Consider the following 13,636-nt stretch of genomic DNA (forward strand, 5'->3'; position numbering starts at 1 on the left):
TACGTAGATACAAGTGCATAGCACTGAAAAGTAATGATGATATCATTTGAAATAATTAAACATTCATTGGACGCTGTCAGATAGGCATAACGGATTTTATTAATAACAGAGAAAATCACAGTGAATGGTAAACATAGAACGAATTATGATTAGGGATGAGGGCAAGAGTAGAAACGGTAATTTGTGATTAAAGATGAGATTGGTGAATATGGCGGTATATTGATTACATTTGGTTGTTAAAAATGGTAGTATAGACGACAATGAAAGGGGAAAATATTAATTTAATGAATTAGTGGTTCATTGATGATGACTTCAGAAATTGACTTGGTGCACAAAGTACGAGAACATAAATTGGATTATAAAATCTAAAACTTACCTATAATTGTCGCTGCTCCGTAAATCGTTTCAATGATAAATAAATAAGATGATAGTAATAGAAAGCTATAAGATGATAGCGATAGGAAGCTTAATTATTTCTATACTCCTTCGTATTAGTGAATGTAGAGAACTTAAAGTGTACACTCAATTAATGTTCTAAGCTAATTTCAACCGATGTTGTCGGGAGAAAAATGACAGGGGTGCCTGTTGAGATAGTTAATAGTGGGAATATAATAGATAAAATGCCTTACATGTTGTTAGGCAATTGGTTGCCTAGGACTACCGCACAAGATCACTGAAAAAGAATGATGAAATTAGATTGAATAGCAATGTTGATTTAAGACGATAAGGAAGATAATTCTGATCACCCATTAGAATAATATCTAATTAAAATCGAATAATGAGAATAACCTATTGTCAAGAAATTCATCAATAGATATCTTTATTTAATTTACAGATAACGCTTAAAATAAGAAACAGTAACCTTAGCCATGTGATCAATAGTGCATTCGTGATATCAATAGAATCCTGTGGCTGCAATTAATGACGTGATAATACATTATGCTAATTCATTCTATTCCTTATTTGATCACGTAAACTGATTGCATTAATTCTCAATCATTCTGATCGTAGTTATGATACTAAGTTAAAAATTTAAAGTATAGTGAATTAGCTTAATTATTAATAATATTTTAGCTTTAAATAGTAGGGATTGCTATTGCTTCTGTAATTATATATACAAGGATAAATCTTCCTTGCTAAAAATGAAAATCTTACATGCCTTAAATTTGTTACAGTTTTTTTGATAGAGGTCGATTAAATTCGAATTTATATTAATTGCAGTGCACTATGTAAAAATAGACTAAAATTATAATTATTTTCGATTGCGCTTCATCTTCTGTAATAGAAGATAGTCGTTATTCTGATATGCTAGCGATCCTGTTAAACTATTTCAGTTTCAATGTTTAATTACTGCATGCTAATTACATGATGGATTTGCCATGACGATTTTTTTAAAATTTAAAGTTTTGTTTCATTTTCATTAATTGAATACCACAATCGGTGTAGTAATAAAGCATCTTCATAGTATTATAACAAGAATACGAACTTTTGAAATATTTGCCTTATCACATTAGTTGTTGTTGTTTCATTTAAACTTTGAGTTCTACTAATATTTAACCTCTAGTTTTCAAATTATCGGTAATAATATGAAAATCAGCTGATATCTGCTGTTTGATTATTTATACATTCGTATAGTTTCATATGAATGCCCTCAATACTAATAAATTGGTAAAGATCCTTTAGTATCGGTAGCAATGATACAAGTAGAGCTTCGCAATTTGCTGATTTTAGATAGAAACTAAAACATACAAAAAAAACTTATATTCAGATTAATAATTCTACATTCTTTCATGTACAAGAATTGTGCTTTTATTTCTATCACATCTAAATATATCCCGTTCTTATTGCAATTAGAAAGAATATTTAAAGCAACATCTAGCTGATTAGTGTATGATTTGCTAACGCTAGTTGAGCGGAAAATCATTACGGTAGAATCTGGATACTATGATATTATTTATTGGCATTTTGGGAGTAAAGCTAATAGTCAGTAGACTTTTAATTACAATTATCTGCAATTAGAACTTTTAGCTTAAAAGTTAGGAAACAAATGAATTACATTTCACACTGACATCTAAATTAACTGTCTGAAATCGACACTGGCCAGACTATCCTATGCTAAATAATAGAAAAGCATGATCAATGGATTTGTCTACCATTACTACCATGGAAAATGATAGAATTTCATGCAGCGTAAGGCTGCTTGATTTAACATAATAGGATTTAGGCAGCACTAGGAAATCTAAAATAGGGCATAAAAATTATAAGAATATTTGAGAAAAGAAATTACTGAATCACTCATTTTCTTTCGATATTTCAGGTAATAAACATTTGTATTTGACAATAATTTTAATTTTATATGATCTGGAACAAGGCTTACTTGAAAGTATGATATTACATATGGCGATTGTTGCCAAACCTCATCCCTGATTGATTGGCTCCCTTATTGGTGCCGTATTGCAAGCTTATTACAGCATCGCTTTGCTTTAATTGTTCTTCAGTAAAGCTTCGTCTGTTTTCGGTTGCCATTTTTGCGCCGATTGTCGGCCCATCATATCCTAGTTTCTGAGCCTGTTAATATAGAAGTAGGCATGTTAAATTGATGAAAAATTTAAGATCAGAAGAAAGCAATTTATATTCGACTTGAAAGATTCTTATGATTGGATGACAATAAGGTAATCGCTACCTACCTGTCTTCCTAATGCTTCTAACGATCTTAAAACCTATTAATTTGAGGTTTGAAAAGCATGTTAGATATGGCTTTTAATTATCGAGATATTTTATTCAGTAAAGTAGTTAGAATCCTACTGTAGGTCAATAACATTACTGGTACTAATCAATAAGTAAGACCTCTTTCAAGAAAATTATTAAATTACTTCGTAATTGCTCATAGCAGCAGATTAGTACTATTAATAAATAAGGTATTGATCATCTTTGATGCGGATTACTATTCAAAAATGGCATATATTCAATGACCAATAAAAAGGCCGTAATTGTTTGCTTCTAAAGCAATGAAATACTATATAATTTCCTATCCCAGGGGAAGATAGATATCTAACATTTCTTTAGCGATTACTGCAGGACTGAGTTAGAGAAGAATAAAAGTAAATCTATTTAACTGAGGACTAGAAAAGATTTTGGTTTTATCAAAGGGTGCTAGCTAGCATGTTATAATAATGGTAAATTTGTTATGAAATCACGTAAATAATGTCTATTGATCTATTATGCATACATAAAGTATATGCTAAAGTACATTAGCTTGTTTACCTGTATCATATTTCGAGCTTCATATAAGTCGACAGTTTGGAAGAGATCGCGAGATGGTACACCATATTTGTTGGTAGCCTCTATAAATTTAGCTATATTTTCCATCTGATACGTAGTGTTGAAGATATTCTTTTAATATAGCAAGTATCTGGATATACTTTTACTATGACTAGCATATTAATTAATCTAAGTATTGAGCTGGGATACTTCAGGATTTAAGCTTTTGAAACTAATGTAAGGATATATCAGTGACTTAGACTTTGGTCAATTTCCTGTATGAATCAATATGATACTGTCAATCTGTTAATCGAAATAGTTTAATTAAATTCTTGATAGTTTGCGATACTAAAGTATCGAGCATCAATTAAAGTAAAGAAGAGCTTTAGTTTATCTGCATTATTTATTTAACCATTGAATAATTTCAAATTAACGTCCTGCCATAGCATGAGAGAGAAATGGCTAAGTACTTCAGATTAATAACTATTCTTACTAGCACTAATATTACCGGCTTAATCGACTAGAACATTGTTTTATTGGGTTTAGAGAAAGAAACGTCTCATAGACTTGGAAGTTGAACTAAACTTTCCTTTAATTTTATGCTAATAGATGAACGGGTTAAACCCATTAACGAATTCTTTTATTGCCGTCTCTTACCTGCTTAAATGGCATCTTCGTGTTGTTAATTTTAGTTATGCTGCCTGGGCTTAACTTGTTTATCAAGCTAAAATATTGCCGTATTCAAGAAAAACAAACGATGATAGATACGATTAACATAGCTATATAAGGCATTTATAGTGAATCAAAAGGGATATAAATCAATATTTTTAGTCGGTAAGTTCAGCTAAACTAACTTGCACAATATGACGCCATCTTTGAGTACAACTGAAAATTTGCCATTTGGAAGTGATTCACCTATTACATCCTCGATCCATTTTCTAATATATTCTTCTTGTTCCGGATCGTATTGGTTAGAAATCTAAATCAAAAACATAACATTTTGTCATAGTTAAAAATTCTTGAAAACGATAATTGCTGCCTTTAAATTTATTTTTGCATTCTCTTGTAGTGATAAAGCGAGGTCATAGACAAACTTGCAGAAGTTCTATCGATATAATGACGCAAATGGGCTACACACTTTTTTATCTTAATTTATAATTATTATAATTTAATGGAGCTTAAACAGTATAGGTATTCATGTTCCATAGTTATTGTAATGTTTCGGAAGGTTTAGGGTCCGTCATAATCGCAACAAATTACCAGAGTTAAATTAGCAAAGCAGTAGAGCTTTTTGGAATTAGTGCAAGAGGAAACCGTGTGAGGTTATGGCGTATACAACGATGTAACTAGTCGAATAGCTATAGTAATGTGGAAAAGGTAAAGCATGCAGGCTAACCGTTTAACTAGCAGAACTAACTGACCAGATAGATGCAAGATTAGCCTATTTAGAATGTAAGATGCGCAGCCGGAGGAAATTCTTTGTAAAACATTAATGACTAATAAGAATACCTTAATTCTATATTAGAGTAGTTCTTTGATACAATCAAGCTAAATTATAAGAGATTTCCACAGTATGAATAGTTAGATATAGATTATACACATAAGGAGTTATGTTACAATCGATATGGAAATTGACTTTACTAAGAATTTGCGGACAATACCGTATTTAATAGTATACACTACAGTTATAAATTAAAAATTAACCGAAATGTTAACCTTTGATTATATATTTATTAAAAAATCAATACGTTTCTCTTATTTTCCTACAATGATGTATATAGAAAGTTGAATATTTAACTGGATGTATCTAATTTTTCGATATGAATTACTAATTTCAACAATCAGCTGCTACAAGGAATGACTGCGGTACATTAGTGGGCTGCTAAAGGAGTCCAAAGTCCTACTCAGTCCTTATTCATTTATAATAATAATGTATCCCATTTAGTGACAATGAAATGGACCCACCAAGATATTCATTCTATCCTTTACGTTTACGCTGGATTTAGTTTTGAATTAATAAGATTGTAATAATAATTATAACTATATTAGTATTCAAGCTAAATATGACATTCTAAATGTATTCTGTAAGGACGAGCACATATTATAGGTCTCGTAGAGGAAATTAGAGAAATGGTAGGATAAGAAATGATGATAATGAGAGGGATAATTGGATGTATTGTTGAGCTTAATTGGTTAAGTGGGTGGAATAGAGTCTATGGCTTGATTGCCGAAAATTTTTGAAATCATTTCAAGAGGATTGTCCGTCGTAGTAACTTTAAATCAAACTCTAGCGTTATTAATTTTTAATGGGTTTACTTGGCTATGACAGTCTATTTATGTCGTTCTTTTGCAGAAGGTAACTCTTTATTTCAGTCTCATTTCAATGTTAAATTTGTAATTTATTAGTGATAGTCATAAAGGCTAAAATTTTCATGGGCAGGTTTTCTATGTCGTAGAACTAAAATGCCACTGAATGATACGATCTAGAATCCGTAGTGATAGGATTGATCCGAGTTAAATAGCGTCAAAAAGAAAGATTTAACTTACAACGTGGTATTTATTAGCAGTTTTTAGGGAAGAATATAGTAACTTATTCGCTTTATATAAATAATTAACAATTATATCGAGTGTTGGTAATCTATTTTAAGGTTGAGTGGATTGAAGTAGTATATAGAACAGTTTTTACACAGAGATCAATCTCTCATTACTGATTCTTCAATCAACTAATGAACTAGTGATGGAGAATTTGGACTAAAATTTTATCATTACTCAATGCTATAAAGTACAGCATCCATTTTAAAGTATCGGCCATGATCTAAATGATTTTCCGAGTGACCTTCGGTCGCATGGGATTAAAAAAATGTTCTGTGCAGATGGAGTGAATACAGCATACATGCACACTTTCAATAAACAATTCCGTGATTCTTGTTGCTTTGGTGTTAGAAAAGCGTGGAAATACATCCACTTGAAAATAGTAATGCCGTCAATTTTATTTAGCTTTAGCATAGATTGATGAATGACGACATTATTGCCCCGCTGGATTGGGTAGAATAAGCTTAGCATTTGATCGTGAATATTTCAAATCAAAGGATACGCTTGGGAACATATCACATTAACTTTTTTTATAAGCTATGGTCACGTACGAAGATGTTAATCATTCTCGTATATCAAACGATTGAAGGAAAGCAATCAAGTTACATAAAAAGAACTTACTTTTCTTTCCCTTGAATATTGACCAGAATTAGCCATGTTCGACGTTTTATAGTACTAAATCAACAATCTCTTATCCTCGTTTTTAAAAATTTTCCACTGCTGGGTTAGTATTATACAACTATATATAGCACTTGGCTGGAGGTAGGTAAAATCGACTTGTCGATGGTAATTTCCTTCTTTATTTGCTTGTAAGGCAGACTTTAATTAGACAACACAATCAACTATCAATTCAATATAACTGAAGGAGTGTTGATAGAAAACTTGGTATTAATTTGATTGCAATTGTATTATTAGAGACGTAACGACTCCATAAGGACTTGATTTTCTGTAGTTTATTAAGATGAATAATAACTTTAACTACTTTAGACAATTGTATTGGATAACTCTTTTCTACTCTGTTATATCATGATAATAAAATATGCCATTAACCAATAAGGGAAAAGAAAGGTGATAGTTTATTAGTTTAGTTTTAAATGTCGTCATAAATAAAAGAAAATGAAAAATAAAAATAAAAATTACATGAAATGATTGGTGCATCAATTGGATCGTCGTGGTTTATCATTGCTTTCCTAAATGATATCATCGCGTCCTACTGACAGCTTCTCAGTCCAATAATAAAAAAAAAAAATTATGTAGACTCTCTAAGCCAAGCAGTAGTAGAAATGGAGTAATCTCTTTAGTCGGTATTTACGTCATATACGAGTACCCGTATGTCTTGCTCGACATTCCTGATAGCAATTATGCGCACCATTAAAATGAATGAGACTTGACTTAGTTGAGAAGTAAAACGATTCACTTCAAGACTGGAAATATTATGAATTCTAGGTGCATCACTACCAAGTGCTTAGTAGTTTACTTTGCCATCAAGAAATAAATATAATCAGAAGGAATAGTCAAAGGATGACTTTGCAGGCCTGCAGATTTGTAGGGAATAGTTTTTGCATTCTCACGAATGTGGAATGGCAAGTACGATTAGGCTAACGGCAGGGTATTCTACCCGAGGCTAGCCATAGGCAGGCGTTCAATAAAACTAGAAATAGGGGTGGTGTTTGTCAAAAATCGATCTACCCTGATATACTCGTATGTAGCGGTTATCGTATCTTTAGCCTTTATTTATGATCATGGCTAGTACTATTAAAATTGCGGTATGTAAAAAATTCAATCAGGCGATGACGGTAACTTGCGTTGCATTATCGGTCGTTACTGTTCGCTTGAAGTAAATATATGTGCCATAAAAAATATCCAATTGTATCATCTCTACATACTTTAGAATTTCTGAACCAAGGGTATTGATTCAGTTTTATTCAGTCCATATACAAAACTAAATATTTTATGCAGTTAGTAATATTCTTGTAGATGAACGTCTTGGCTGAGAGTAAAGTGCTGTAGTTTAGACTGTTTGGATTAAACCAGAGTACTAATACACAGTCTACTGCACACTAGCCCTATTCCATTTCTATGCATGCTATATTGCAATACTTTACTCAATTTGCGGTCGATGTCGTTTGTAAATTGGGACAAATAGGAATATAAGACTGCAAAGCTACTCGTAGCGTTATTGATGAACTCGCAAGACAACTTGAGCTGCAATCCTGTCAAAGCAGCGACCATCCTGAGGAACAGTTTCTGTAACCATGTGATATTAGGGTTGATCACTTTTATCATAGTGACAACATGGAATGGAACTTGTAGTCTATACCTCAATCCATCATTTTAACGGATCTAATGTTAATGGATTTGACCTGAACTATGATAAAACATTCGCTATGTCTAATCCGAAGCTGAGCGATTATCCGTTTATCCTCACTGCAACCTTTTCTTTGTCGAATCCTAATGAATTATAATTATTGATAGACAACATGGAACAGTGACAGATAGTTTGTATTGGAAACTTTAAAGAAATAATATTACTCAATACTGTAATAAAAAATAATAAAAATGTCAAGAGCCAATTGCTTAAGGTTATATTAATCTGTCTGAGTGAAATTGGAGCCAACTTTTAAGCATATTTCTGAAAAATTGAAGGAAAAAGCAACACTGCTCCTATGCAGTAGCTGAATATTAGACCCCAAACCTTTCCCTGTGAGTCAGTGACACATCCAAATATGCCGCTGGAACGGCTCTATCCCTACATTATATTTGTCCTAGTAAATATGTAAAGTGTGAACGAAATGAGCATCTTTTAAAATCTTAATTGATTGACTTTACAATTGCGGCGTTTCTGAATATATCATAGGGAAATAATTGGATCTACTGAATATCTTGCAACCATTTTTTTTCGAGAGCTTGGCCAAGCCTTAATGGTCTGTCCAATGTACGTACGTATGTACCAGAGTCCCAAAGCAGTGTACAGTATATTGTACACATTTACTGAACTGTAGACTGTAGTACGGTACTGTAAATTACGGGCAGTACCCGTGTGTGCGCACTAGCACTCGACCGTTTTGCGCAGGTCCGTTGTATACTCAAAATAGGCCGAACCCGCGAAATCGCCATTTCAAAAGCTGTCCCGCTGGTCATACGGAAGCTAGATGATGGTGGCGGACACGAGAGCACCATACTACTCTCAGTATAGAAAAGTTCAGAATAAGAAGGAGCTCCACGATATTACCACCTGGCTCATGTTGATCCGATCGCCGTGGCTTGCAAGAATTGGGTAAGATCGCTTCTAGCCAATTTGTCATTTTGAATGTAGATTATGTTATGTTGAAAATGGATTGATGCAATATCGAATCTATTCAATTCGACCGACCTACGAGGTCAACAGTGTCATCGCTTAATAGGCTGTGAAAAGAATGTAGATCACCAGCAGAAAATACGAGTAGAATAGTTTGTGCTAGGTGGAGAGTGAGGACAGCAAAGCGTGCAAATGCTGTCTTGTTTTGATACATCAATAGCCTCATTCACTTTGAATAGGGTAGGTAGTAAAGCTGTTCCGCAATTTATTGTATGGATAGGTTGTATAGAAGGAAATGACATACAACTTAAGATTAATATCCAATCTAAAACAGTTGATAAGAATAGGCAAATGCATAGATTAGGGTTAGATAAGACATGTTTTGACAAGTTCGAGTATAGTCATCGCAGCTGAAAAGTAAAACTAATCATCCATTGGAGATTGGATTTGCATACAAAGTCCTGTAAGTTCAAGTGATCTGGTTCATAGTCTTAATGTGGTCAACAAATGGGGTAGCGTATTAAATCCGATATGATCCCGAACATCGGCTGTAAGAAATGTGACCTGTCTACCAGAGCTTGTTCGACTGCTATGTTAGGTATCTCAAATCGATATAGAACCAGCAATAGAATCTGCCATGATAAAATTTAAAATTTTTGATATCAATGACACGATCAGTAGTGTTAGTTGAGCAAGTTTGACTGTAATGATATTTTACCAGTTGAGACAGCAGAGCATTTTGCACCATGACTTTGGCCGATACGGATAGATCAATGCACTGAGTTGCTTTGTAGCTAGGACAAGGGATATGCATGTATCAAATTAGTCAGTTGTATTTGTACACATGCTCGGAAATAATGCCATATGTCCAATTCTCCATCTTGAATGAGATAATCCATTCTTATGGTTGTACTGCATCCTCCTTCATGAAGTCAATGAGACACAATATTATGGTTTGTGGAAGGAATATGGATGCATCAAAGATTGGAGTTTGATCCCAGTTGTCTTTGTACAGTACCTGCAGTTCGAAATGCTACTACTGTAGATATTGTATTCTCCTTCGGGAATCTGGCAGTGTGTTATCATTTGCATAATTACTATAGCTGAATGAAAGCGCAGAGTTATCTTGCAGGACAGTGTATTTTCTATGCACAAGATTCGAAATAGTTCTAGTTATTGTATCCATCTTGATGAACTGTAAGTGGATGAGACACTAGATCATCATTGAAGGAAGCGATACAGATGCATCATAATTTTGAGCTGGATTTTCCTCATACAGGCAGTTTGAAAATAGTGCTGCTATATGTTGATCACTCTTTGTTAATGGAATATTCTCACAAACACAATTTAGGTATCACTCCTTGACTCTGTTGACGAAATCGGTTATGGCTTCTAATGTTGAAATAAAAGCTAAAGTTACAGATATTGAAAAATTAAAGCATTTAGCGAAAGAAGTTTCTGGCCAACCTGGTAAACTCATTGAACAGGAAGATACCTTTTTCTTATGTGACCATGGTCGACTAAAGGTAATGCTTTTAAACGGATTTTAGCGCTCATAGTTAATCGGAGTTTGGATAAGCAATGCATTCCGAAATAAATAATATCCCCCTCCTCATTGATCGTCTTATTAATTAGTTGCGAAAATTTCCAAATGGTCAAGGAGAGCTAATATTTTATAGCAGGGCTGATCAATCTGGACCCAAGCTATCGAATTACCATATCACTAAAGTAACTGTAAGTCAATCATTATACGTAAAACTTGACGCGCAACTGCGCCTACTTTAAATACTCATGTTTAAGTTTTGCTACGATTATGGTCATTGCGTGCACAAATGTAAACCGTGTCAAATTCTTTCTATCCAATTTAGGAAAATACCGATGATTTGATTCATACGCTAGATTTAGCGTATGGAATTAGAGGTACCCCTTTAATACGCGTATATTTATATTGCGACAATAATATTAAATTTTTATGAATAGTTGCTTGATTAGTTCAGTTCGCTTGGGAATTAGAACTTCTCCGTTAGTATTTGGCTATGATTGCATCGTATGTACAAATAATTTTTTTCGCCTGTTAATTTAACACGCTACAGGTGTCGTTAAAAAGAAGCGATATCTGTATCTTGTTGGTCAAACTAGAGTCCACGTTGATACTGTCGATGGTTTAGGGAACTTTATGGAACTCGAAGTAAGTAGACCTTTGAATTATCCACCGATATGAGTTTATAATGGAAGATATACCAATAAGATATTTCCATACACTAGTTTATTCAGTGATAGTAGAATTTCATATTTGAAATAGTGTCTCAAAATAATTTGACTGAATTTTTGATTTCTTGCTAAATTTCACTTTATTACATAAATCACTTCATTACCAAGGACTATTTATGTCTATCAAATATTAATAATATCCACCATCGGTTGACCATCTAAGCTACAAATATGATCTATTCTGAAATAATAGTACATCATGATAATCATTTCATTAAAAGAACTAACAAGACTTTTGTGTTGTCACAAAATTACATTCAGTAATATCACTAAACTATATTTGTAAGATTAGCAAGCTCATATCATAACAGAACAAAGTCAGTTCATTGCATATTGATATTGTAGGTAGTTATGAAGAAAGGACAAAGCTGCGAAGAAGGACAGGCTATAGCCGAGGATTTAATGGCTAAATTGGAAATAGCCAAGGCAGAATTGTTAACGTCTGCCTATATTGACATGTTGCAACGTAAGAGTTAACCTATTACATAAAGGTCGTGTTTTTATTGGTTAAAAATTTTAATGGTTTCCTTGATACCTTGATACATCTATAACCTTACAATATGCTGTTTCCAAAAAATAAATGTTCCTCTTTATTGCATACCGTGTTTTGTTATCAATTATACTGTCATAGATGATTGTTAAAGTCTTCAAGCCTTAACTCAATGTCAGTTTAGGCTTAACTTCGTATAAAATCTCGTTCCTGAGTGAACTTTCGATGCCTACATGTTGGCGCAAGATATTCATCCTTGTTTAACTATCCTTGTTAAGACGATACGATAGCCTTATTAAATGTATTGCTAACTTGCTATTAGTTAACGATGAAGACTTATTGTTGTAGTAACCATGATTAATATAAGAAGATTGACCGATATCGACCTCATTCGACTAATAATAAAATAGAACACTCTTTATTAACTGAAGGTATGTCGATGTCTGCTTGTTGGCACAAGGTACTTATGCTTGTTTATTTGTCTTTAAAACGATACGGTAACCATATGAAGGTGTTACTAACATTGGACATAAATATGAATGAAGATCTCTTCTAACGTACTGTTTAGTTAATGCTTAAAATTCGTTGTTGTACCACCCTTGATTACTACAAGAAGACTAACCGATACTGGCCTCATTTAACTATTAATAATATCGAACAGCTCGTTATTAACTGAATTTAAGTCGATGTCTGCTTTGTTTGCACAAAATATTCTTCCTTATATTACTATCTTAATTAAGGCAATTCGGCAACTTTTGTGAATATTTTACTAGTTTACTGTTAACTTAATGATTAAGACTTGTTAGACCACCCTTGATGAAAATAAAAAGATTGGCAGACATTGGCCTCTTCCCCCAAACTCTATTCGACCAATGAATAAAATAGAACTCTTTGTTTTAATCGATACTGACAAAATGGACATTAATTTAAAAATAGAGCCGCCATGAATTCATCTCAAAAATACTTGACAACATAGAGATGGTTTAATGCCGCCGAGTTCCTATCGTAATATCAGTAGGTAATAACTTTTACAGTCTATACGATAATTTAATTATCTTAGTTAAATGATAACTTGTATCACAACTCGTAAACAATTTAGTTATGATCGTGACGTATGATGCTCATGATGAGACTGCATACACAATTCCATAAACAAGTAAAAATTTATAGATTGAGTAATAAAGGTAAATAAAGAAATCATGAAAATTATCCAGGTACAGTTTGATAATAAAATTTGTTATATCAACTGTACTTAGCGCGTAGATCATACAAAGAGTTTTATATTAACGAATATGTAAATTTTATTGCTGATTTTTAAACGATTGAGATACTATGTCATAATGTAACTAGCTTTGACAGTTATGGATAAACTTCTTACAATAACAGATCTTAGAAAAGAAGGACTACGATCAATACTAACAGCAAAGCGTAGGCGCTTAAAGATCTTATCTAACTTGTTTTCAACATCAAGATTGCAAATAACTTCATCAAATGCTTTCACAATTTAGTATGAGAATGAAATTCTATGACGTATATCATATTCAATGGAGCTGAATTCAATAAGCTTGAATTATCATAAACATTACTTATGCATACCAATTGTATATTATTTTTAACAACCCTAGATTGTGGTATTACTTTTGGCGTTATATCAAATTTACTTCCACACAACAAGTTGGTAACAATAGCTTATCTAGCAGGGTGACTACAGGTTTATTCCATAG

General features: G+C 32.9%; 2 protein-coding genes across 2 annotated transcripts; one reads left to right on the plus strand and one right to left on the minus strand.

The window, feature by feature from the left end:
- Positions 1-2,220: 2,220 nt before the first annotated feature.
- Positions 2,221-6,510, minus strand: TRIADDRAFT_57010 (uncharacterized protein; the record flags this gene model as incomplete). Its single annotated transcript, XM_002113106.1, has 7 exons — positions 2,221-2,239; positions 2,417-2,568; positions 2,688-2,720; positions 3,265-3,369; positions 3,919-3,985; positions 4,116-4,240; positions 6,475-6,510. The coding sequence occupies 7 exons, from the start codon at positions 6,508-6,510 to the stop codon at positions 2,221-2,223; spliced, it is 537 nt and encodes a 178-aa protein (XP_002113142.1).
- Positions 6,511-10,536: 4,026 nt separating this feature from the next.
- Positions 10,537-11,985, plus strand: TRIADDRAFT_63979 (expressed hypothetical protein; the record flags this gene model as incomplete). The annotated part of the gene is made up of 5 exons (XM_002112670.1): positions 10,537-10,677; positions 10,787-10,885; positions 11,020-11,071; positions 11,245-11,339; positions 11,768-11,985. The coding sequence occupies 5 exons, from the start codon at positions 10,537-10,539 to the stop codon at positions 11,897-11,899; spliced, it is 519 nt and encodes a 172-aa protein (XP_002112706.1). The 3' UTR covers positions 11,900-11,985.
- Positions 11,986-13,636: the final 1,651 nt, after the last annotated feature.

The sequence above is a fragment of the Trichoplax adhaerens genome, genomic scaffold (assembly GCF_000150275.1).
Source record: "Trichoplax adhaerens TRIADscaffold_5 genomic scaffold, whole genome shotgun sequence".
Lineage (NCBI taxonomy): Eukaryota > Metazoa > Placozoa > Uniplacotomia > Trichoplacea > Trichoplacidae > Trichoplax > Trichoplax adhaerens.